At 40.7% G+C, this 26400-nt stretch overlaps 1 protein-coding gene across 5 annotated transcripts in view; it reads left to right on the plus strand.

The window, feature by feature from the left end:
• Window positions 1-22571, plus strand: part of DNAI3 (dynein axonemal intermediate chain 3) — a 135525-nt gene extending 112954 nt beyond the window's left edge. For all 5 annotated transcript variants that reach the window (XM_063624224.1, XM_063624223.1, XM_063624227.1 and 2 more), the window contains 7 exons: window positions 4820-4950; window positions 8846-8909; window positions 13573-13703; window positions 15961-16165; window positions 18152-18243; window positions 19430-19552; window positions 22292-22571. In XM_063624224.1, coding sequence (XP_063480294.1) covers window positions 4820-4950; window positions 8846-8909; window positions 13573-13703; window positions 15961-16165; window positions 18152-18243; window positions 19430-19552; window positions 22292-22435 — 890 coding nt within the window. In that variant the 3' untranslated portion in view covers window positions 22436-22571. The remainder of the gene's footprint in view (window positions 1-4819; window positions 4951-8845; window positions 8910-13572; window positions 13704-15960; window positions 16166-18151; window positions 18244-19429; window positions 19553-22291) is intronic.
• The last annotated feature ends 3829 nt before the right edge of the window (window positions 22572-26400 follow it).

Genomic DNA, 26400 nt, shown 5'->3' on the forward strand with positions numbered 1-26400 from the left:
TAGGCGTGTGCCACCATGCCCGGCTAATTTTTGTATTTTTAGTAGAGACAGGGTTTTGCCATGTTGGCCAGGCTGGTCTCGAACTCCTGTCCTCAAGCAATCTGCCCAAATCGGCCTCCCAAAGTGCTGGGATTATGGATGTGAGCCACCACATCTGGCCTGTTTGTTTTCTTATTATTGAATTCTGAGAGTTCTTAATATATTTTATATACTAGTTCTTTCTCAGGACTAGTGATATGTGATTTTTAAATATTTTCTCCTAGTCTGTGATTTGTTGTCTCATCTCTTAGCAGTCTTTTGAAAATCAGAAGTTTTTAATTTTGAGGAAGTCCAGCTTATCAATTTATTCTTTTGTGGATCATGATTTTGGTGTTGAATTTAAGAAATGTTTGCCTAGCCCACAGTTGCCAATGTTTTTTCCTAATTTTTCTAGAAGTTTTGTGGTTTTATATTTAGGTCTATGATTTCTTTTGAGTTAATTTTTGTAATTGGTATATGTTATGGATCAAAGTTCATTTTTTTGTGTATGGTATTCCCTCACCATTTGTTGAATACACTATCCTCTTTCTACTGAACTGCTTTGCACCTTTGTCAAAAAACACTTGTCCATATATATGTGAGTCTATTTCTAAACTCTATTCTGTTCCATTGACCTATCTTTAGAGCAATACCACACTGTTTTGATTATGCTAGCTTTATAATTAGTCTTGAAATTAGATAGTGTTAGTTTTCCAACCTTTTTTTTTAAAGTAGTTTTTGACTGTTGTAAGTTTTTTGCTTTTCCATGTGAATTTTAGGAACAGCTTGTTATGCATAAGAAGCTAGCTGTGATTTTGACTGAGATTGTATTGAATGTGTAGGTCAATATTATGAGAATTAGCATCTAACAAAATGAGTCTTTTAACCCATAAACACAGTATGTCTCTTCATTTATTTAGGTCATTAATTTCTCAGATATGTTTTGTATTTTACAAAAGAGGTCTTTCACCTCTTTTGACAGGTTTATTTCTATATTCTTCATATTTTTTTGGTGCTCTTGTTAATGGTACTTAAAATTTTTTAATTTTTGATTGTTCATTGCCAGTGTATAAAAATACAATTTGTATCTTTTTTTTTTTTTTTTTTTTTTGAGAAGGAGTCTTGCTCTGTCGCCCAGGCTAGAGTGCAGTGGTAAGATCTCGGCTCACTGCACCTCCACCTCCTGAGTTCAGGCAATTCTCCTGCCTCAGCCTCCCGAGTAGGTGGGACCATAGGCATGCGCCACCACACCAGGCTAATTTTTGTATTTTTAGTAGAGATGGGGTTTCACCACGTTGGCCAGTCTGGTCTCGAACTCTTGATCTCAGGTAATTCACCTGACATGGCCTCCCAGAGTGCTGGGATTACAGGTATGAGCCACCACGCCTAGCCTACAATTTATCTTTGAATATTAATTTTGTATCCTGAAATCTTGCTAAAATCTCTTACTAGTTACAGTGGCTTCTTTTAGACATATTGAGTTTTCTATATAGATAATAATGTCATTTGCAAATAAAGACAGTTTTACTTCTTTTCCAATCTGGATGATTATTTTTTTCTTACCTGATTGCACTGTGTAGAACCTCCAGAATGTTAAATGAAGTGTGAGAGTGGACATCCCTGTTTTGTTCCTGATCTTAGGGGGAGGTCACTGTATGGCCATGATCTGCCTCCTGTGTGAATGGCCAGCTTTCAAGACTTTGAGATCAACTATGGTATTTAGGATTTCCTTTGGTCACACTGCCAACTATCCACCCATTCTGACCAGATTTGGCCCTATTAACTAGAATATACTCATAAGGTTCTTGATCACATTTTGATTCTTGATCCTGTAGTGGTTTCACCTTTGACTGTGTATCACAAGTCCTCGCTATCCCACCATTTTCTCTTGAGGCCTGTTGAGACTTAGTGTCAGTGTCTGGTACTCTGTCACTATCTAGTGTCCAGGGACCACCCACCCTTTGTCTGCCATTTTAGATCCATAACAACCCATGCTCTTCTAAGTGGTCACTTTAAGAAATTCTGTATTTATTCTGATAAGGAAACCCTTGCTCTAAATGCTTTTGGAATTCCTCTGTTGAAGTAGCCTTTAGAGCCTGACATATATTCTTCTAAGCAATGTGCATAGCAGCTAAGACGGTAGATTCTGGAGTTGATGGTCTGGGTTTAAATCCTAAATCCACAATGTATTATTTGACCAAGTTAAATTACTTTACCTCTCTGTACCTTAGTTGTTTTTTGCTTTTAAATCCATTTGAAAATGGAGTGAGGAAGATAAGGGGAGTAAATAATAAAGAGAACTACCTCATAGGGTGTTGTGAAGATGAAATGAGTTATACACGAAGCTCTCAGAATAGCACATAGTCAACACACAGCAAATGTTAACTACCATGTGTGAGACCTTGCATAAATTACTTAATCTCTCTGAGCCTCAGTTTACTCATCCTTGGAGGAGGATCAATGCATAACCACCTGGAAGTTCTTGTGAGGATTGAATGAAATGGTTCCTATAAAGCACACACTTTAGTGCCTGGCATGTAGTAAGCATTCAATAAATGTCAGTTGCTGTTATTATTACTATCTCGAAGGATGGGAAATCCATGACCTATGAGGATGATTTTGAATCTAAGTATCCAAAGTTATTCCCATCAACTCTGAATAAACGTAGTTAATAACATTTTTCCCTAGCCTCACCTTCTTTGACTCTAACACAGCCTTCCCCAACCTTTTTTGCACCAGGGACCAGTTTTGTGGAAGATAATTTTTCCACTGGGTGGTAGGGGAGGTGAGAGGGGCAGGCATTAGATTCTCATAAGAAGCATGCAACCTAGATCCCTTGCATGTCCAGTTCACAATAGGGTTCATGCTTCTGTGAGAATGTAATGCTGCTGCTGTCTGACAGGACGTACTGCTCAGGCTGTAATGCTCTTTCACCCGCCTGCTGCTTGTCTCCTCCTGTGCTGACCAGTTCCTACCAGGCCACAGACCAGTATCTGTGGCCCAGGGGCTGCAGACCCCTGCTCTACCACATTAAATGCTATTAACTCAGCCTATTTTCTTGGAGCTCACACTTCTCTTAGCATCTGTGATTTTCCTATCCTGCTACTTCTTCCATTTTTCCTCCTCTATCTCCTTTCCTGGCTCGATTTCACTTGCTGCCATCTACTCATGAATGTACCTTGAACTTTAACTTCACCTGTGTGCTTTCCTCACTGGTAACACAGTCTACCTGCGTGGCTCTAACTTTTGTCTCTGCTGAGAGTTCTCCATCTGACTCTTGCTGTCTCCTGGGTTTGAACCCAATCTACCCTATCCAAGTCAATGTGTCCAGAACAGGATTGATAACTTGAGTCATTCCTGAGTCTCTCTTCAGGCCTCCACTTCCAGTCTCTCACTCAAGTTAATCATGTTTTCCTTTACATTTATCGCACCTTTGCCTCTTCCTTTTCATTATCAGTTGTAACCCTATAGATCAGGGTCTTGTCTCCCCTTGTGAGACCAGATGTCTCCACACTTCTAATCTTATAGCCCCTCGTTTAACATTTTTGAGTACAGATTCTCAATGTATGTATATGTATTTACAAATTATATACATATTCTACTTCTCTCATATATTTGTGTACATGATTTAAAAAGAGAGAAACAGACATTGAAATGAGAGTGAAGAATTTGAAATAAATATTTTAATGATTTTAATTGTATATATTAAATGGGTACAAAATGCCTTTTTGCTCTTCCTACATGTATTATAAATAATATCTTTTAATGAGAATAATGTGATTGAATATGTCCAGTCATGTTTGAAATGTTGGTTTACACTTTGTAATACAGCTATTTAAAGATCTAGTTTGATATTTGGTTCATTTTGATACTCGTTTTTGATATCTTACTTAGTGGGAAAAGATACCTCTCAAAACATGTAGATCCAAAACATAGAAAGTATTGGTTGACTATACCAACTAAATCATGATAATCATTTTTAAGTTTTGTCCAGAATTATGCTAAAGTTTTTTTTAAATGTAATATGTCTTTTTAGTATAGCTGAAGTTTTATTCTCCTGTTTTAGTTTTCACTTGTCTGTTTGTTGGTTGGTTTTATGCTTTTTTGTTTCCTCTTGGGTAATATGACTCAGAGGACATATTGAGGAAGTGTGATGAGAGGAGGGTTTTATGAGCATATATTTCTCTACCATCTTTCCCAGGAATTGAATATCGTATTTTCGAAAATCTAGTAAGTTACCTGGAAAAATGTTTAGGACACAGCTTTAAGAGAATAGAAAAGCTGTATATAAAACTAAAATAGGATATTATCCAGTTTTTTTTAAAAAAAGTGAATTTACAAGAAAAGTCACAATATTTTAATATTATCTCTGGGAGACATGATAATGGATGATTTTTGTTCTTTTACTCACGCTTTTCTTTATTCTCCAAGGCTTAAATAATAACGTTTATTAATTTTATATTACAAAAAGACTTTTAAAACAAGGTAACATCAAATACTTTTAAAAAGAAACAGGTTGCCGATGATGTTTGTGTTTCAGCCCCCGAATTAGCTATGCTCTTACACTATGTGCGTGTATAGCTAGAGCTGTAATATAGTACAGTCATTGATGTTTGGTTTGGAACAAAAAAGCGTTCTTTTGCTAATTTAGAAATCTAAAAATGCTTGGACTTATGCTAACTACATTGGGAAGGGAATGGGGCAAATGTAGGTGGCAAGGGGCAGAAAATGTAAACTGTCTATATTTTAAAAGATGTTTCCCTGTAAATATGTACTCCTTCTACCCACACTCCTCTGAAAGACAAAATGTTAGCACAGAGCAAAACAGAGAAGGCAGAAGAAATGAACCCGTACCATAATCTGGAAAGTGGGATGGCCGATCTTCTCAAGCCAATAGATGACTTCTGCACAAAGTTCTTTGTGGGAACAGAGGTAAATTGGGATTATCTGCTTTTAAAATTAATACTTATTTATACTAAAATATATTATTACAATATCTATTGTACATTTTTGCTATGTAAAGACATAAAAGTTATACCATTTTCATATTTTAGTATGCTTGTTTGCATTAAACATTTTTAACTCTGATACTTCATAGATTCACCTTTAAAATGTTCCTGAACATATATGGAAAAATCTGTAAAATTGCATACTTTTTAACTAATAATATATTGTTCAATCTACAAATATTCATCAAATACCTTTATCATTTGGAAGAAACCATACTAAGTGTTAGAGATTTACTAAGAAACTATAGTGTTTTGTTGGGCTAACACAATCTAGTAGAAGAGACAGTAAAAAACTCACTCATTTCAAAAGATAAATAACAATTGGATATAATAATGATAATGGCTGCCATTTTCTAAGGACATACTGTAATAATAACCAAAGTGAGTTCACATTTACTGGACATTTTCTATGTAGCAGTGTCTGTGCCAAGTTATTTTCCAAATTATATCCCATTTAATCCCAGTAATCCTGTAAGGTTGATATTATTATTGCCATTTTATAAATGAAGAAATGAGGCTCAGAACTTTATCTACAGTCATACGGAGGCAGAGATGCTCTTTTCACTCATGACTCTCATTCCCTGAAATACACAGTATTTTTCCCAGGCCAAGTCACCATGAGAAGAGGCCATAGCTCAGTCTCACCAGAATGCAATCTGCATCCACACTTTGGTATGAAGAGGAAAGTAATCAATTCCACAAGCTCTGGAGAACATGACTGTGTCTCAGGCACAGCACTGGGTGCTGGGATCAGAAGTAAATAGCATGGTCCCTCTCTCCTCAAGGCACTTTTTGCCTAGTCAAGGAGCAGACACACGATAAACACCAACACCAGTCCAGAGGCCATTCCGATAGGAAGAAGGAGGTTGGGGAAGGTGACCCACAGGCTGCTTGGATGTTGGAGTTTGAGTAGGAATCTCAAAGATCAGGTTGAGAGTAGAATTCCAAGCAGAAGTAACAGCCTGAACAATATTTTGGAGTTATGAAAGTCCAGGATTTGTCTGGAGATAGTGAAATAGTTTGGTGTAAGAGGGAAAAGTATGTCTAGAATGCTTGGTTGGAATCCAATACTGAAGGGCCTTTCCTGCTGTGTTAGGTAATTTCGGTTTCATTTAGTAAGCAATGCGACACTACCAAATAAATAAGTGCTTTATAACTTGGGTTTCACAGCAAAATTTAAAACATTTTTTTAATTGTGGTAAAATATATGTAACATAAAATTAATCATCTTAGCCATTTTTAAATGTACAATTCAGTGGTATTAAGAAACTCCTTTCCCAAAGGAGTTCAATAATCTGTTGGAAAAGTACATTCATATTGTACAGCCATACCACCATCCATGTCCAGAACTTTTCCTCATCCCGAACTGGGCCTCTGTACACGCTAAACAATAACTCCCTCTTCCTTTCTTTCCCTACCCACTTGGAACCACCATCTACTTTCTGTATCTACAAATGTGACTATTCTAGATACCTCATGTAGGTGGAATTATACAATATTGTCTTTTTGTGCACCAAAGTTTTTAAAGCAGGGGAATGACACCATCAGACAAGATTTAGAAAGATCAATGACTGTAAGATCTTAAAGCAGAAATTAAAGCATGACACCCCCTGCTCAAACTCTTCAGTGACAACTCAGTACAACATGAATAAAATCCAGACTCTTCGCACCATGGCCTATAAGATTCGTCCCCTGCCTATCTCTCTACCTTATCTGTACCAACCTCCCTCTTACCCACTCCAGCAGCTCTGTTTTTAACTTTTCTCTTTTTTCTTTTTTTTGAGATGGAATCTCATTCTGTCACCCAGGCTGGAGTGTAGTGGCACGATCTCGGCTCATTGCAACCTCCACCTCCCAGGTTCAAGCAATTCTCCTGCCTCAGCCTCCCGAGTAGCTGGAATTACAGGCGTGTGCCACCACGCCTAGCTAATTGTTTTGTATTTTTAGTAGAGACGGTGTTTCACATGTTAGCCAGGCTGGTCTTGAACTCCTGACCTCAGGTGATCCACGTGCCTTGGACTCCCAAAGTGCTGGGATTACAGGTGTGAGCCACCGTGCCCAGCCTTTTTTCTCATTCTCCTAATACTAACTCTTGCCTGCCTTTGGAGGCCTTGCCCTACTTGGAATTTCTTTACTCATCACTCAACAGATACTCACGGCACATTTAATTTATGCCAGGCATTGCTCTTGGCCCTGTGGATATAGCAGTGAACAAACAGATAAAATTCCCTGGCCTCATGGGATTGGCATTCCATTGGAAGGTTCTACCAACTTGTGACACAGCTGATCCATCTACTTTGGATAGAGATCTTCAGGGAGGCCTCACTGGGATCTCGACTGGCTGGCGTGGGCTGAGGGAAGGGAGTGGAACCCTGGAGGGAGAGAAGCCAGGCAGGCGGTGATTTCAGGTGGGCCAGCCCAGAAATGAAAAGGGCCTGAGCAATGGGGCCAAGAATGTCAGCACAGGGGTCGGAGAAGTGGAGTTGGGTAACAGAATTACAGAAGTGGCTAGAGAAGGATATAAAGGTTTCCAGCTAGGTGACTGATGATATGATGAGCCTTCAACACACATTTATTAGATTAGTTCCAACTAGTCCTCATTGACTTGGTTCAATTTCATTGTTTCATGTACTGCCTATGAGACCCAGGAGATATTAATAACCGTCTTACAGGACTTTGGTGAGGGCTAAGGGTCACATCCATAAAGCTCCTAAGAATGCTGGCAAGCACTGAGTGCTCAAGAAGTGGTATCCCTGAGGGTGATGTGCAACATGGCCATAGATTAGCAAAACATGTACCCATCTGTCTGCTTCCTTAGACTGTGAGGATCGTGAGTGGAGAGAGGGCTTGTCCTTGGATTTGGAATTTCCAACACCAAATACAGTCCTTGTTTGTTAAATGAATTAACACAGACAAATAAAAGCTCAGGTGGGTGAATGAGTGACCTTGTCCCCAGTGAGTTTATCCTTCCCTTTGCATAAATCAAATGTGCTCTCATCTCCCTTTCCTGGCTACAGATCCCAATCCATCCCCCGTTCTATACGAACTCCTGTGTGTTTCTCTTCTCATCCAGTGAAGAAACAATGGAATTAGGAGACTGCATGAGGTGACTTGGAGCAAGTCATTTAACCTCTCTCAGTTTTCTCATCCATCCAATGACAGCGAGGGACTAATTATTTTCTGTGAACTTCTCCCACCTCTGTAATTCATCGGTTCTCTCTGTCTTTCTCCTTTGCATGACTGTTTCTTCCTCTTCTTACATCAGGTCCATTTGCCTTCCCCTCTCCTTAAAATGGCCATAAGGCAGAACAGGAATACATATCACTTGCTATTTTATTTAGATTGAACTTTATGTTTCCTGTTCTCAACCTGGAAAGTAGTGATTACTACCATGTATGCATTCATAGTCCCTCATTCTCGCTTATTCCACAAGTATTTATTAACAATTGACTTTCTAATGGGCTGAAAAGTAATCACAGAATAAGATGGGCTGATCCCTCCCTTTATGGATCAACAGCAAAAAGTTTGGATGCCCAGCGGTTTGGGACTCCTGTCCCAGATGGAGTATCTGCAGAACTATCATGTTCTCCACATCATTATATGTGGATAAAAACACAACAAACTCATTGTTTCTTCGATATAAAATTGAGTACTTATTTTGAGGCTTTCCCTCTCCCCCACGGGATCAAATTACTTGATTAAATTGACTTGTTGTTTTGCATTTGTTTTTGCTTAACAGTCAATCTTAGCACATGAGTGTGAGGTCTTTTGTCTCTTAAGTTGTCATTGTACTCATCAGGAACCTGTAATATTTTTAGGAAGGCGAAGTGATATACACAGATTGGAAAATGGAAAAAGACCCTGAAACTGGCCGACTTATGCGTAAGTTTTGTGATTGCCCTGTTATTAATAAGATGCTACTTTTAATTTAAACTACCCAAAGGAATGTTATGCAGTACAGAGTCACCCTGGTCTTGCTGATGGGAGGGAGGGCTCCTAAGGTACTGACTAATAAGGTGAAGGCCTTGAATAAGCAGCATAGTCATCAGCTGGGAGCTTGCTGAAAATACACATAAAAATCTTAGATCCTACCCCAGGCCTACTGAATCGGAATCTGGATTTTCATAACATTTTCCAGGGTATTTGTTTTCACACCAAAATTTGAGGAGCACTGTCCTATATGTTGCTTAAATGACTGAGAAACTTGAGTGATTTAATTTAAAAATAAAATGCTGTTTCAATAATTCAATAACCTGGTAGTTCATCTATGTGGAAAATCTGAGTCAATGTGAGATTGTAAGCAAAATGTAAGATAATCTAGAAGACCCCAGCAGAGTATGGGAAAAGGGACTGCAGGACCCTCCTTTGGGGCTAGGACAGGTTGTGTCTTTATGTCTGCTGCTCCCAGGACCGGGGCCTCTGGAAAGCTGAGTAGAAGCATGTGGGTCACATCCAGGTGGGAGAAGGAACTGCAGTCAGGAATACAGGCACCCCAATAAGCAAAGCTCCCTATCTCTAGCAGGCTCAGAGCCTTGGGGTTCACTACAATTATAACTACTCATTTTAAAGCTTTGAATTTTGTCATAGTGTGAAAATATATTTTAATGCATTTCACAGTTTGGGATAACCATAAGCAAATGAAGAGGTAGCTCCTGGGACTGCTAGGCCCACAAAGGCTGGCAAGAAGGCTTCAGAACACCATGAGGGAGCAGTGTGGTAGAGCAGCTGGATTCTTTGCGGAAGGGTATCTGGTCAATCACGCGAGTGGAAGTGTGAGTGACTGACGGGCCAGAGGTCAGAGCCACAGCCTATAGGGGACAGCTATTGGAGCTCAGGTCTTCACCTGTAACCTCCCAGCCTCACTCCTACTGCGTGTGGTTCCAGAAATCAGAGTCTGTTGTAAGATCTGAGAAGACTATCAGCCGTGCCTCCAGGGTAGCCATTTAATCTTGCAGCCAAAATACTCCCACTTTCTTCCCTGACTGGAACCTCAAATGTGTGTTGTTGACAACAGTGGGCCATTGAGAGAGGATTAGATGGATCCTAGGGAGGGACAAGTGCACACAGAACAGAGACTGATTTTCCACTTTCCATTCATTCCCAATTTCATGATTTAAAGAAGAACTCAAAATTAGATATTGGATATCATGAATTACATTCAACTTCTTTTATGCTTACTCATATATCTATTTATTCAACACTTAATGAGTGTTCATTGTGCACGTACTGCAAGCTAGGCATTATAGAACATTACAGCAGTCTTACCATGCCCCTGGGACACAAGCTGAGGACCAGATGCCATGAGTTGGTTGTGCACAGGGGACACTGATTCCTCCTGGTCTCAGAGATTTTCTTGGGGCTCCACTTCCTCCTAGAGCCAGCTTCCTAAACTGTTTTGGAGGGGGCCCATGACAAACAGGGTTTTTTTGGTTTTTTTATTTGTTTTTTTGTTTTGTTTTGTTTTGTTTTGTTTTGTTTTTGAGATGGAGTCTTGCTCAGTCGCCCAGGCTGGAGTGCAGTGGCGCAATCTAGGCTCACTGCAAGCTCTGCCTCCCAGGTTCACGCCATTCTCCTGCCTCAGCCTCCCCAGTAGCTGGGACTACAGGCGCCCACCACCATGCCTGGCTAATATATATATATTTTTTTTGTGTGTGTGTTTTTAGTAGAGACGGAGTTTCACCATGTTAGCCAGGATGGTCTCGATCTCCTGACCTCGTGATCCACCCACCATGGCCTCCCAAAGTGCTGGGATTACAGGTGTGAGCCACTGCACCTGGCCGACAAACAGGTTTTTAAGAAGAAACTTCTAAGAGACAGATTACCTTAACTGAGATGTGTGTGATAAGGAAGCGCAAACAGACTTTCCAGATGATCTAAGTGACAAGCCAAGATAAATGCCAGCTGAATGATGGCAGTTGACATAATCATGTCATATACTGTACTCACAAATTGGCACATGTCATGTGCCAGGCTTCTGTGAATAACTCCTGTCGTCCTCACAGCAGCCCTATGGGTAGCTGCTGTAGGTGGCATTACCAGAATTTGAACACAGGTAGTTTGCTCTATATTGCCTCCAGCATTAGATAATGGCTCTGAAAAATGGCTTTTTCATTTTTTTATAATAACCTGGCCTGGAGGCGCTGGCAGTCCATTTAATAATTTAAGGACCACTCCATTCATTGCTGAATGACACTGTCTTTCAACGGACAAAAGAAAGAAAAAGTTTTTATGGGCTGAGAGCATCTAACATTATTTTAAAGTGCAAACCTTACGATTGTCAACATCACTATCATTGGTAATCATTTCAGTTCTTAGAGGGCCCTGCTCCCCAGAGTGAGGTGGTGTCTAAGGAAGCCTCGCTAACGCAGAGGGCAAACCCAGGCTCTGAGAAACAGGAGCAGTAGCAAGAAGAAAGCTGCTGGTTTCCAGGGGTCTTGAGCCTCACCAGGAATCTTCTAGATCACTTCAAGATGGCCTCAGAAGTATGTCTTCTGTGCTCTCTTCAAGCAAGGGGTTTGGTTGGAGGAAAATTAGCCTTTTTTTTTTAAATCCAGAAAAGCTACATTTAAGTTTTTATTTATTTTTACTTAAAAAATATTTTAACTGTGGTAAAATACACGTAAGCATAAAACTTACCATCTGAACCAGTTTCAAAATATAGTTCAGTGCTGTTAAGTACATTCATGTTGCTGTGCACTCAATCTCCAGAATTCTTTTCTTCTTGCAAAATGGAAACTCCATACCTATTAAATACTAACTCCTCATTTGTCCCTAGTCCCCCAGCCCTTGGCAAACACCATTCTACTTTCTGTTTCTATGAATTCGACTACCCTAGAATCATGCAGTATTTGTCTTCTTGTGACTGGCTTATTTCATTTAGCATAATGTCCTCAAGCTTTATCCATGTTGTAGAATGGATCAGAATTTCCTTTCCTTTCAAAGCTGAATACTATTCCATCGTATGTATACGCCACGTTTTGTTTATCCATTCATGCCTCAAGGGACACTTGGATTCCTTCCACATTTTGGCTTTTGCGAATAATGCTACTGTGAACTTGAGTGGAGAAATAACTGTTTGAAACCCTACTTTATAAGCTTCTTACAAGATTTAGTGCATCTTTTTCTGCTTAATGTGCCACGAGTGTTCTGGGGGAAAAACCCCATCTCTCACAGAGCAATTAATATGATAAAATTCAGAAAACATTAGTATAAAGTGGCTGGACATTGTGGTGTGGCCTTGACAGCCATATGTTTTTATGGTCATGCCTGGGGCATAGGGTTGTGGGCAACAAGAAATTAGGAGGATTCAGTTCTGCAGCCAACTCTCAGGGAGAGGAAACCCAAGCAGAATCCTCCTGTTATCTGAGTAAAGAGACCAGAGAAGCAGGAAGACCCTGGGACCTGGGGCAGAGGCTAAAGTGAACTCTTGATCTTAACATTAGAACCTGTAAGGCACTGGCAACAAATGGAAGGACTGTGGCTCTTGTCAGAAACCTGGCTGTCATTCTCAGCATTTCATCTCTGTCTTCCTATTCAAGCTGTCTCCAAGTCCTGTCAATTCTAGCTCACAAATATTTCTTGATTATCCCTTCTTCTCCCTCGCATCTTAGTCCACGCCACCATCCTCTCTCACCAGAACTGCCACTGCAGCCTCCTCTGCTTTTACCTGCCTCTAATCCATTCTCCCCACAGCAGCCAGAGACTCTTTCAGAAATGTCAATCAAATTGTCTCACTTGGAGACCTAAAGGACTCATTACAACACACAGCACTTAGAGTGTAATCTGAACTCCTTTCTTACAAGGCCCAGCATGGCCTAGACCCTCCTAGTCCCCATTTGTTTCATGTCTCACTCTAAAATGACCAGATTGTTGTCGGGGGTGCCTTCCTCAAGTGTGTAAAAGCACTAAACACTTCTCTCCTTGGGACTTTGGTGGGTATTGTTTCCACTCTCTGGAATGTTCCTTCACACCAAAATCTTCCCATGTTGAGCTGCTATTCAGGCCTACATGATGCATCTCCACAGAAGCCTTTTCTGACCCTTCAGTCTAAATTACAAATCCCCTTGTTATTCTTACTTGTAATATTTTTCCCTTCACAACACTTTTCACAATTTTTACATTGTATACTTTGGGATGTGTTTATTGAAATTCTATCTTTCCCACTGGACTGTAAGCTCCTTGGGGACAAAATCATGTTTATTTGCTAACCATTGTCTACCCAGCCAGCTACAGTACGTGCTATTACATATAGGCAATCTATAAATATTTATTGACTAATTGAGTGAATTAATGAATGAGTAAATGAATAACACAAAGTATTCATTCGAGCTTGAAAAGTGGCCTTGATGGGCTATTCTCTGGACATTCCATGATAACAGAAGGAGCCATCCCTTGACAGATCTTTTCATCCCAGCTGACCTCTGGTTCTCCACTCCCGGAACCCATTCATGGGGCCCTGTCTGTCCATTGGCGGTCTGTCCATTCCTCACTGCAGGAATGCAAACAGTGTTATGAAAGATGAGATGGCCTTCTTTCACTCCAACAGCAAAGAAGCCAGTGAGCCTCCACACCATTCATGACGGAACTGTCCACACTATTCAGAGATCACCTTTCTACAACGACATTATTCTCACGGTTGGGGGTTGGAACGTGGCCATATGGAAAGAAGGTGTTATGGTAAGTTGCCTGCAAAATGGAGGCGTGAGTGTGTGATCCTTTGTTATTGAGAAAGACAAGAGGAACTGTTATGTTCTGACATAATAGTGCCTTTGGGACACTTTTTAGAGAAATTAGAACAGATGGCAGGGACACCAGCTTGTCAGCAGAACCACTGTAATCCTTTTGAAAACACATTCATTGGTTTTTCCTTCCTGAGGGGAGAAAACAGTTTACAAGTTCCTTGTTCTCCGAAACGTAACAGTCTTGGAATATCTACTGTGGGCAGTTGACTTCACTGGCATTTTTGGGGGGTGGGGGCCAGGGTCTCACTTTGTGGCCCAAGCTGGAATGCAGTGGTGTGATCTCTGCTCACTGCAGCCTCGACTTCCTAGGCTCAGGTGATTCTCCCATCTCAGCCTCCTCAGTAGCTGGGACAACAGGTGCACACCACCAAGCCCAGCTTTTTTGTGTATGCTTTTTGTAGAAACGGGGATTTCACCATGTTGCTCAGGCTGGTCTCAAACTTCTGGGCTCAAGTGATTCACCTGCCTCGGCCTCCCAAAGTGCTGAGATTACAGGTGTGACACCACACCTGGACTTGACCTGCATTTTTTTCAGATGGGGTGTCTAATTCTGATTGAAGTGCAAGGAGAAACACTGGGTTTGTCATCTTTCCCTCTGCACCAGGAATATGTTGGCAGGTGCAGAATGTGGGAGTGAGTAAGCTGAGGGTATGTCAGCAGGCAGACCCTCGCCTGTCCAGGGACATACAGTGGTTAAAGGGAGGGAGCAAGAGCGTGGTCAGGATTAGGAGAGGGGCTGGATCTAGGCAGATAGGAGCTAAACTGCCAAAAACTAGAATGATTGATAAAATCTGGTGAGCAAGGGTGTGGGGAAATCAGTACTTTTGGTGGGATTGTAAGTTGACATGTCTCTTTGTTGAGCAATTTGAGATTATCAAAGCCTGAAACTATATATATATGTGTATATGCATATAATTTCATTATATGCATATAATATATATGTATATATGCATATGTGTATACCAACTTTGAAATATATGTGTGTATGTATATAGGCATATAATGTGGATATATATATACACACATATATATATTTCAAAGTTGATATACATATATATGTATATAAATGTATATATATTTAACCTAACAGTTCCACTTCTGAAACTCTAACATATACTCAAAAACTGTATATTTATCATTGAAAATAATTTAGAAACTACTTAAATGGTCATCAACAAAGAACTTCTGCTTTATGCCAATGTACTTCTGTATGTTTGATTTTTTTTTTTTTTTTTTTTACAATTAGCAAGTGTTGTAGTTAAAGAAAAAGAAAAAGGAAATTCAGGCATGATTGTCCAAAGACTATGCCAGGGTCAGGAATTTGGTTATAGAAACTCAAGGTGCTGGGAGAAATAGACAAGGAAAACAAGTTTGAAATGTCACCTCCACAGAGTCCATGAATCTGCGACATTCTTTCTTCACAGGAAAGTCTCTTATGCATATATTGGAGGGTGGGAGACAGCTCCATGATTTAGTTTAATCCCTGCAGTTGTAAGTAGGCGAAGGAGCACCCCTGGTCAGTAGATGAAGCCTGAAGTGGGTAGAAAGCACATTCTATTCTCACTTTGGAAAACCTCCCAAAGAAGGCAGATTACCCTGTGGTAGAGAAAAGAGAAGATGATTGCATGATGCTTCAATGGTCTAAAATCTCTTCCTAGTGTATTTATAGGCAATCAACTGCTTCCGTCTGAAGTCACTTTATATGAGAATTGCCAATTCTGATGTTGATTTTCAACATGCAGTACACAGCTGGAACTGGCAGACTTTTCATTTGTTTTACTCTCTACTGTTTACTGAACCGTTTCCATGGGAAGCAGATACCTGACAGCAAAATAAAAGCATAAGCAGAATGTCCTTATAATCTTTACTTGTCTAATGTCCACCAATTTCCACAGAAATAGTCGTAAGGTTAGAAGCAGTAGTGGGTTTAGAAGTGGGATTATTAGAAACTTCAACAACTTAATTGGAATGTTTAATATTTTCTGAAAAGCAACTAAAAATGGCTGATGAAAACAAGAAAGAAAAGCTGGTGTTATATAAAAACCCTACAACAAAGAGAAGTAAGCCTTCCTGTGGGCATCATTCTGTTGCTAAATGATCACAGCTAGCTTGAGTTGTACTTTAACGAACATCATGGTGAATTTCCCTCAGATAATAACAAAATCTTTGTCTTTTTAAAAATTTGTTTAAAGACTGGACCCCTCCTTCAGTCATGCTGTGCACCAAAAAGGTACACCGCAGGCCACTGGTCCCTGACTCGGCCCGGAGTTTTCTATATCGGCCGAGAAGATGGATACGTTGATGTCTGGGACCTTCTGGAGAAAACCCACGAACCGGCCCAGTCTCAAAACATTTGCATAACTATGATCACCTACATCAAACCCTGGATCTTTTCTTGTATGTTAATTCTAACTAAATAAGCTAAGTCATTTTGGGTAACTTGGGAACATCTTGACATTCGTCTGAAAAGCCTCCAATGTTTATTTCTTAGTTTTTTGTTTTTCTTCCTGCTCATCCCTTCTTATCCCTTCCCTTCTCTTCCTTTCCTTTTCATTCTTCTCTCTTCCCTTTCCTTCCCATCTTTCCTCTTCCTTTTCCTTCTCTCTTGCTGTCAAACCTTGGACACAACCTGAGCTCCTCTCACTGTTGCCTCATCATGATTTCTGAGACACGTGTCAGGCAGAGGCTGGTTTTGAACCGCACGATGGGAAATATCCTTCTCTTCTCCGGGTCAGACAGGGTGACCCGGATCTTTGTTATCTTTTGCTGATTTTTTTTTTCCACATAGAATAAATTTTGTTTCTTTAATTTTTATTACAAATCATATTTTTTAATATTATATCACTTTTGTGGTTCTCTCCTGGCTAATATCAAGCAATTCTCTTCATAAGATAAAATGATTATCTGGAGTTATATATGTATTTAAGCTTTAACCTTTGAACCAACTATGAGGAAAAAGTACTATATAACAAAGCAAGCATAAATTCAAGGATGTGTCTATAGAAACGTGATGTATGTCCTTTGTCTCCATTTTTTTTCTGTTTCGCCCAAGTAGTAATTTCTAGGTAAATCCAGTATGTTTGCCTCTTTTTATTTTATTTTTTGCAATGACATCTTGCTCTGTTGCCCAGGCTGAAGTGCAGTGGTGTGATCAATCCTCCTGCCTCAGCCTCCCAAAGTTCTTGGATTATAGGGGTGAACCACTGTAACCCACCTGCCTTTTTTAAAAGAAGTTTCCCTTTGTTTCCAAACACATACAGCATGAATTTCTCTTTCTATCCATTTCTCAGAAACATTAGATTTGGAAACTCAATCTTCAGCATCTTGAGTGTCACAGTCAGACTACTGCTTAGCCATATGTGCCACTCAAGTATCTTTTCCCACTTTGGTGTAAAACATTGCTTTGTACACCTACAGGGATTATGAATCCAGGATTTTGCAATTTGAAGCAGACCTACTAAAAAGGAAAAGAACACACAGACAGTGACACAGAAAATTAAAATTCTCAGGCCGGGCGTGGTGGCTCATGCCTCTAATCCCAGCACTTTGGGAGGCTGAGTGAGGCTGGAAGATCACTTGAGTCCAGGAGTTCAAGGCCAGTCTGAGCAACATGGCAAGACCCCGTCTCTACAAAAAATACAAAACAAAAATTAGCCGGGCATGGTGCTATGCGCCTGTAGTCCCAGCTACACAGGAAGCTGAGGTGGGATGATTGATTAAGCCTGGGAGGTTGAGGCTGCAGTGAGCCATGATCATACCACTGCATTCTAGCCTGGGCTACAGGGGGAGACCCTGTCTCAAAAAAAAAAAGAAAAAAAAAAACGAGAAAGAAGAAGGAGAAGGAGAAGAAAAGATGAAAAATCTCAAATACTTTGCATATTATACCCATTTTAAATGTTCAAAGGAAGCTACTTGTTTTTATAATAAGACCTGTGGTTCTGGCTACATCTTTGAAATTCTTCTGGATAATGGTACCCTTTAGCCCTTTCTGTGTTCAGTGAAAATGAACTTCATGACTTTTCTTTGAAAATCTTTCCATGTGTTCTCCTTGCTTTCTTCTCAAGTATGCCTAGTGGGCCCAGCCACAGAGAGAGTCACCTTCAGCCAGGAACCACATTCCTTATAGTCACCAGAAATACAAGTTTTGAGGCAGCAGGGGGACCGACAAAGGCTCAGTCTTAGCTTTCATTTCATCAGCTGGAAAAAATGACTTGTACATGTTTACATGGTCCAGCCATGAACATCTGATGAGAATGCCAGGATCACTGGAACCACAGCAGGTCCTTTGGGAGAACACAAAACAAAAACATATTTCATGTTTAACTGCATAAGATGGTTTTCTGTTTGCTGATTTTTTCCTCCCATTTATTTTAAATCTTTCAGCTAAACAGCAATTTATAGCCATAGCTGATTATTATGGAACACTGCATATATTAGAAATTCCTTGGACATTAAGTCGCCCTTCCACCAATGAGGTTAGTAACTTACGACTTTGAGAATTAATGTGACCAGATATTGCTGAGATATGTCTTTAAGAAAATGTTAGAAATGACAGCATTTTTGCTCTGTAAGGGAACAAAAGACTCATACAGTAAATAAGAGGATGTATTTCTGTTGTATGAGTTAAATAGTTTGAAGCTTTAAAAAAAAGCCCCAAACATGACATGGGAGGGAAACCAAATAAATGAAGTCCAGATTCTGAGAGAATAATGACTTGGGGATTCATAATCAGAAAATGTCATTTTTCCCATTGTAACCAAAGTGTGGGGTGCTGATTTCAGTGATACCCTTCCCTGAGGGCCCAGTTGACATGTTCATGCATCTCTCCATCACCCACCCCCACTGGCTCCCAACCCAACTTGGAGTATAGCAGGCAGCACAGCTGAACTGGCAGTATTCTGCACCTCCCAACACTGTACCCACCACCCAAGTGTTTCAAACAATGTTAATAATGAGGCTTTAAAAAGATCAATGAATAGAAATATATAAATGTATATACAATGAACATTAAACATATAGATTGCAGTCTGCTGCAAGTCCAAATATTGGCCTAGTTACTGGCAGGCAAAAGGCTATCTCTCCCCTGGTTGCCTTCCCCAAGGTCTCTGCTGACTTTCCTGCTTCTATTCTATGCCTACACGCGAAGCCCTCCAGGGACCAGGAGTTCAGCTCTGCTTCCAGTCCCTCTAGGGTCTGCATTGATACCCTCATCTGGGTTTTCTAAGTTTGATTAATGATATGAAACTTCCCTCAGATCTAGAAGTAAGAAAGAAGAAATGGGGAAAAAGCAACCCCTGAATATTTCTACTACAAAATTGCACATTTTTGCAGCTCTCTCCTTCCAACCCTACTTTGGAAACCTCCAAGTCACAGAGCCCTAAATGTTAGCACAGTAGCCCCTGAATTGTACCAGCTCCTCTGGTAGTGGGTCTGTGAGTACAATTTCCAAATTATATTCACCTAAAAGATTTAAAGTATCACAAAATAGATAATCTACATAATGATTAGGTAGATGATCATTAGATAATGATCAAGTAGATTAGGGAGGTAGATTAGGTAGGTTGTCTACCTAATTACAAGCAGCAGAAATTCTAACAGAGCCTTGTAAAGGTCATGGGGGCTTCCTGCATGTCACCTCTCACGGACTTCTGTTTCTAACAGATGGCAAGTGTTAACCACTACTTTGAAAGAGAAGTCAAGCATCTGGAATACGTAGAACAGCGCAAAAAAATTCGTGAGCAAGAAAAGAAAGAAATGGAACTAGAAATGGCAAAGAAAAAAGTTGTAAGTTAAATTTCAGAAATGAAAGATGTTTTCCTCGAACACCAGTGGAAATATATTTGTTTGGCTTAATCCACAATTTCCATAGAAAAGTTATACTTTTTCACATTCTTCTCTTGTTCTCATGAGAGTCAAGAGGGCACTTTGATTTCCTAGCTCACTGCCAGTTAGACACCTAGTGAGATTCTGTCCAATTTAAGTTTCTGAAATTTTCTATAATTTCAAAGTCCTTTAGTTCAGATACATTAATACAAAATTTGAATGCTTTCATTATAGAATTTTAATATCTCGTGAATAATGCATTAAAGAAGGTGGTGCAAAAAGAGTTGAATATGGAATCAAGACACCTGGGCTCAAATCCCAACTCTGCCACTGACTAGCTGTGAGATTTGGAGCAAGGCTGTCACCTTTGCTGAGCTTCAGGTCTCTTATCTTGAAAATGGGAATACTAATAACTAGGATTACTGTAAGGCTGTCAGTCAAAGAAAGTGACAAATAGACTTTCAGTAAATAGAGCTATTATAATTATAATGATAGATGATAGATTAGATAGATGATTGATAGATGATAGATAGATAGGTAGATAGATAGATAGATAGATAGATAGATAGATAGATAGATAGATATGAAGGGGTAGAGAGAAAGAGGTGAGTTTTACTGTATATGATATGCTGAAGCTATGAAACTTGAAATAGCGGAGAATTTGGTACAGGGCACATCCATCTTAAACTCTGCCAAAAAAGAACCTAAGCTCTAAAGCACCCCATGCTCCTCTTTCTCAGCTTCTCCCTGTTTGATACGAATTCTGTGACTCTGCTGGTCTTCCCTTGCCCACTGGAATTTTGGGCTTTTAAATACTCTGTGAATTAGGCTTTTCTCTCTTTCTCACTTGAGATCACCTCAGTCTCAATTTCTGCTCCCTCTCTCCTTTGCTCTTTTGTTACCAGCATTTCATCATTGATCCCATCTGTAGGTTCTGTATAGCCAAATACATACATCCTCAAACACAATTACTCACATGAGGCCCCCAGTCTCAAAAGCATTAGCACGTGGCACCGGGCGCCGTGGCTCACACCTGTAATCCCAGCACTTTGGGAGGCCGAGGTGGGCAGATCACGAGGTCAGGAGTTCGAGACCAGCCTGACCCACGTGGAGAAACCCTGTCTCTACTAAAAATACAAAATAAGCCAGGCATGGTGGCGCATACCTGTAATCCCAGCTACTCGGGAGGCTGAGGCAGGAGAATTGCTTGAACCTGGGAGGCAGAGGTTGCGGTGAGCTGAGATTGTGCCATTGTACTCCATCCTGGGCAACAAGAGTGAAACTCCATCTCAAAAAAAAAAAAAAAAAGCATTAGCATGTGGAAATATTGTAATGTGCTGCATTAGCAAATAAATTAACATTATCACTTATTGATAGCTACTAATTAGTGCAATAAAAGCAGAGGATCTCATTTCAAAAACATGTTTGGTGACAAAGTGTAAAAGAATGCCAATTAATCTTTCATTGCATTCCACTGCTAAAAACAAATTGATCTTAGTTTTGTTCTTTTGCACACTTAACAAATGTTGGTTTGTTGAGATTCTGTTGTGGGAGATAATCTGCCACCCTTCCCCTTCCCCAGCAATTATCCGTGATTATTATGAGTGTTTAAATACCATAGCAACAGCTCCTAATTATCTACATCAGTGGGAGCGAGTAGAATTGTGGATAATCCAAAAATAATTTGCATGTGAAATACTTTTTAAACACCTGAATATTATAATAATAATGTCTTAAATTGTATTATACTTTTCAATTTCCAAAACGTTCCCAACTTCTTGTAACTTCATTTCCATTTGATATGGTGCCCTCTTTTAAGTAAAGCCACCACTTCTCAAATTTTCTCTGGAACTATTAATAGATTGTGGGTATGTGAATGAATTTGAAAGGGTTCCTCTGTTACATTTAGAACATAAAAAAAGTCACTAAGGAAAAACAACCAATGTTAGTCAGAAATGTCTCCTTCTAAGCAACGGCTGATAAAGGGGGAAATGGCAACAGTAACAACCTCAGAAGATTGCAATGGAGCTTAAATGAGTTAAAATATTTACAGCACTTAGCCAATAACTGGCACATAGAAAGTGTTCGCATGTTCGTCCAGCAAGGCTGGCCTGTATGAGCGCTCACCAGGTGCCAGGATAAGGCTGTACAGTTCAACACAGATTTCAGGAAAATCATGCACCTGTCTCTTTGCAAACATAAAATCTGGAAACAGCTCACTCCTCAATGGATAATAATAATCACTGCTCTAGTCGCATATGAAATGGGAATTTTCCTAACCAGAATTTCAGCTGGAGACTCAGCCTGGGAGAGTAGTCATTGCCGTGTGATCCACAAGCTATGCCATCCATATGCGACTCAGAAGAGGGGGATTTCAAAAGAATTCTGCAACCTCTAGGCTATTAGTCACCCTCCAGTCTACGTAAGGGAAACAAAAGTTATAGGGAAGAAGGCTGGAAAAAGGGACTTTTTTTTGAGAGAGAGTGGTTGGGGGCCATGTTTTCCCCCACTCCCTCCTTTTCCAGCACATCTGACTGCCTCCCGCCCACCTGCCCTCCTGCCTTCCTGCCCTCCATCCAACCCTTTTCAGAAAACAGCAGCCAGGTCAACTATTCACAAACAGCCCCTTCTCATCCTTTGGTATTTTTAGATATCAGTGTTTTATAGGGATGTCTTGTTTTTCTTCCCCCCACCCCCCAGAAAATATATCAGAAGTCAAAAGAACAAATGCAGGCTGAATTAAAAATGGACTACGACAGTTATCTGGAACTGGAAAAGACTGTTCTTATCAACCTTGGCCTAATCAAAGTCACAGAGAAGGGGTCATACATGGATGTGATGTAAAAAAGCTTCCTGAAGGGGTGTTTTGGGGACTTCTTCCCTCTATTTATTTTTATGTCAGGTGAACTGGCACGCTGAACATATATACAGGCTTATTTATAGACTTTTATTTCTCTGCTATTAAAACTTTTGAATTTTAGCAATGAGATCTATTTAAGTTTTTGTACCACATATGTACCAAATTTTGTACTGAATATGAAAGTGTTCTTTTTTAATGAATGTTTTCAATAACAAAATTTTTATTTTCCTGTAATAATAGAGAACTTTGGATGTCCCCTCCATCCCAATCCTTGCCGTCCACACAGAGGCCCTCATCCCAGGGAGAAGGGGAATCAAACTGCTCCTACTTATCAGCTTGCTTTTGGCCACCTTTCCAAAAAAAGTGCTTCCCCTGGGCCACTGCACAAACTGTAGGGCTGTGTGCTAAACAAAATATTAGCAAATCAAATCCAGAAAAATATATATATATTTTAAAGAGGTTAACACATGAAGACCAAGTTGGGTTTATCCAAGGAAGATAAGGTTAATTTAAGAGTAGAAAATAAATCAGTGATTAATCAAAAGAGAGAAATTATGATGCCAAGTCGGTGCAGAAAAACATTTTATAAAAGTTGACATCAATTCATGGTAATAACAATACATTCTTAGCATCTACAGAAAGAATTCCTATAACGTGATGAAGGGCGTATACAACAATACTACACCAAACATCGTACTTCATGGTGACAAGCAGAAAGCTTTCCTCTGAGATGTGGAACAAGACACAGCGCACACCATCAGGTGCCTAACATCACGTACTGCAGCTGCCTTTTTGTTCCTATGCTGGTTAAGCCTAGCATAGGCACCAAAAAGCAACAACAGCATGTGAAACTGCGACATGGAAGAGCCTGGAGCCAGATTGTGAAGGCTCCTGTTTACCAAGCTAGGGAGCTGGATTAGAATTTATGGGGAATGAATAGAAGGACTAAACAGGAAGTTGACCCGATCAGCTTTATTTTTAGGAAACAAGGAATAAACTAGAGCAGGGGAGAGTCTCATGGCAAGAAATCCTATTAGGAGGCAGGAGGAATTGTTCAGGGCAAAGGATTAGGATGCCCTGTACTAAAGCTTAAGGTGAAGATAAAAATCAAAGGCTGGTTGGATGGGGAAGGGAAGACAGGATAATACCAAGGTTTATAAGTTAGATTGCTAGAGGAAAGAAAACTTTGTTGGATAGGTTTTACTTCTTAACCACCTGTGTGCCCTTGAACAGATGACCCAGCTCTGTGAAACAGATTCCCCTTCCATCAAGTCTGGTTGAGAGAACTTACCCTGCAGCATTTATGTAAGGGGCAAATGAGCACCTGCAGATAAGGGGCCTGTGCCTGGCACATATTATTGTCATCATGATTGAAATATCCCAGGGCTCATCGTACACTGGAACTCTTTTATTCTTCCTTTTTTCTGCACTCGCTTTCTAGGTGCATGCATCCGCTCTCAAGGCTTTAGATACTACCTCTGTCCCTGACCTGGCCTTCTCTCTAAAATCAAGAGATGTGTATCTATTTGACCTTTCGTATCTCCACTTGGATGTTTAATAGGCATCTCAAACTTAAACATGTCCAAAATTGAGTGCTTGATGTTTCCCTTCAAAACCCATTCCTCCAGCAGTTCTCCCAGCCATGATGCTGCTTGGGGCAAAGCCTTAAGGTCATCCTTCATCTCCTTTCTTTCACAATCCACATCCAATCTGTCGGCAGGTCCTGTTGACTACACGTTCAGTATGCATGCGAAACCTGATCACTTCTCTTCTCCCTCACTGCTACCACCATGGTCCAAGCTGCATCATCACCAGCTTGAATTTTGCAGCAGCCTCCTGTTCTCCCTGCTTCTATGTTGTCATTTTCAGTCTCTTTCAGCCACAGCCAGATGGTAGTTTTAAATGGATGCTGTCAGATGCTGTCATCCTTCTGCCCAGAATCCTTCCTCAACCTCATAGTATGATCACTCAGAGTATGATCCCAATGCCTGTCTGTGCCCTGCAAGCCCTTGTGCAGGCAGGACTTCCACTGTCACCTGGTCCCATCCCTCCTTCCTCTCCCCTCCATCACACCCATCCCAGTCATGCTGGCCTCCTGTTCACCAAACATGCCAGGCATCTTCCTCTCCCTGGGCATCTGTGCTTGCTGTTCAGTACTTTCTCCAGAGATTTTTCTAATTTTATTTTCACGAGGTCACTCTAAAAAATGGTTGGTTTGTTTTTAGAGACAGGGCCTCACTCAGTTGCACAGGCTGGAGTGCAGCGGTGCAATCATAGCTCACTGCAGCCTCAAGCTGTTGGGCTTAAGCAATCCTCTTGCCTCCGGCTCCTGAGTAGCTAGGACTACAAACACACGCCACCAAACCTGACTTTAAAAAAATATATTGAGTGCCTTCTATGTGCCAGGGTCTACCATTTTAAACAGGATGGTCAGGGAAGGTGACACTTCAACAAGGCCTGAAAGGCGTGAGGGGTTTCACCTGTAGTCTTCTAGAAGTGTGTTCCATAACCCAGTCTCCCTCCCTTCAATGAAAAGAAGCTGGGACTACAGAGAACAGGTGTGTCATGACTGAGTATCATAAACCATGACCGGAGGCTGAGCACATTGTTGTCTCAAATAAAAGCAGGGTGTTGTTAGCATAAAGGACTGGAGTAATGGATATTGAAAAAGTGTCTGCCTTAGGGTTAGAAAATATAAAGCTTAGTATAGTGGCTAGCATATGGCAAGCAGTAAATATGTTTTGCCTGATTTACAAATACAAAATGGTTGTAACATTCTTGCTATAGAAACTAAACATGGGGCTCCTATGGTTATGATAGCAGTTATTATTTCAGTGTGATTTCTTTTTTTTTTTTTTTTTTTTTTTTTTTTGAGATGGAGTCTCACTCTGTTGCTCAGGCTGGCGTGCAGTGGCTCGTTGTCGGCTCACTGCAACCTCCACCTCCCAGGTTCAAGTGATTCCCCTGCCTCAGCCTCCTGAGTAGCTGGTATTACAGGCATGTGCCACTATTCCCAGCTAATTTTTGTATTTTTAGCAGAGACAGGGTTTCACATGTTGGCCAGGCAGATCTTGAACTCCTGACCTCAAGTGATCCACCTGCCTCGGCTTCCCAAAGTGCTGGGATTACAGGCGTGAGCTACTGCACCCAGACCTGGTGTGGTATTTTCATTGTGTGTTTATAACCTCAGTTTTCCTGAGTCTCATCACCTGTGGCCACCAAGAGGTCACATAAGCAGCCATAGCCCAGGTTTCATGGGACCTTGCCCCACTTGCTTCTCAGGTATGCTGGCCTTCTACAGAGTGCCCCCAAGTGTGTCCAGTGGCCACTGGGATGAAGATGGAGTCACATATGTTCAAGCCCACAACCACTAGGCACTCAGGGATCCCTTCTCTCAAAATGCTAGAGCTGCCTAATGGCCTGTAATGTGGGGAAAGGTGCTGGGACAATGCTTCTGGGTTAGTTCAAGTTCAGCGAGAAGCAAACACGAAGGCAGTAGCAGAGGTGCAAGAAGCAAGGCAGAGCCTTCAGAGCTCATGCAGGTCTGGTACCTATGGAAGGAAAGAGGAAAGGACAGAAGATGATAGGATTTGTCTCAGACCACTCAGTGTGGTTTAATTATTCATGATACCTCTCTTGGACACTAAGACTTTGAAACAGACAAACTCATAGTGATGTCTCTTCCTTCTCTGGGATGAGTTTTCTCCGAGGCTCTTCAACCCCTTAAGCTAAGGTCCTTTTGTTTGGCCCAGAACTTCCATTTGGCAGACAAGTCCAGGCATGCTGAAGCCCAGTAAAGAACACAGCTGAGGCTCCAGTGAGGATGCTAACCACCTGTACTGAGGATGTAGGAATATCAGGTGTGAATGCAAATGGAGTTAACAGGTGCACCTCCTTCCAATCCCCACAGCTCCAGCCCTTTCCCCTACCACCCATTGTGAGTCAATCT

This window comes from Symphalangus syndactylus, chromosome 12 (assembly GCF_028878055.3).
Source record: "Symphalangus syndactylus isolate Jambi chromosome 12, NHGRI_mSymSyn1-v2.1_pri, whole genome shotgun sequence".
Classification (NCBI taxonomy): domain Eukaryota; kingdom Metazoa; phylum Chordata; class Mammalia; order Primates; family Hylobatidae; genus Symphalangus; species Symphalangus syndactylus.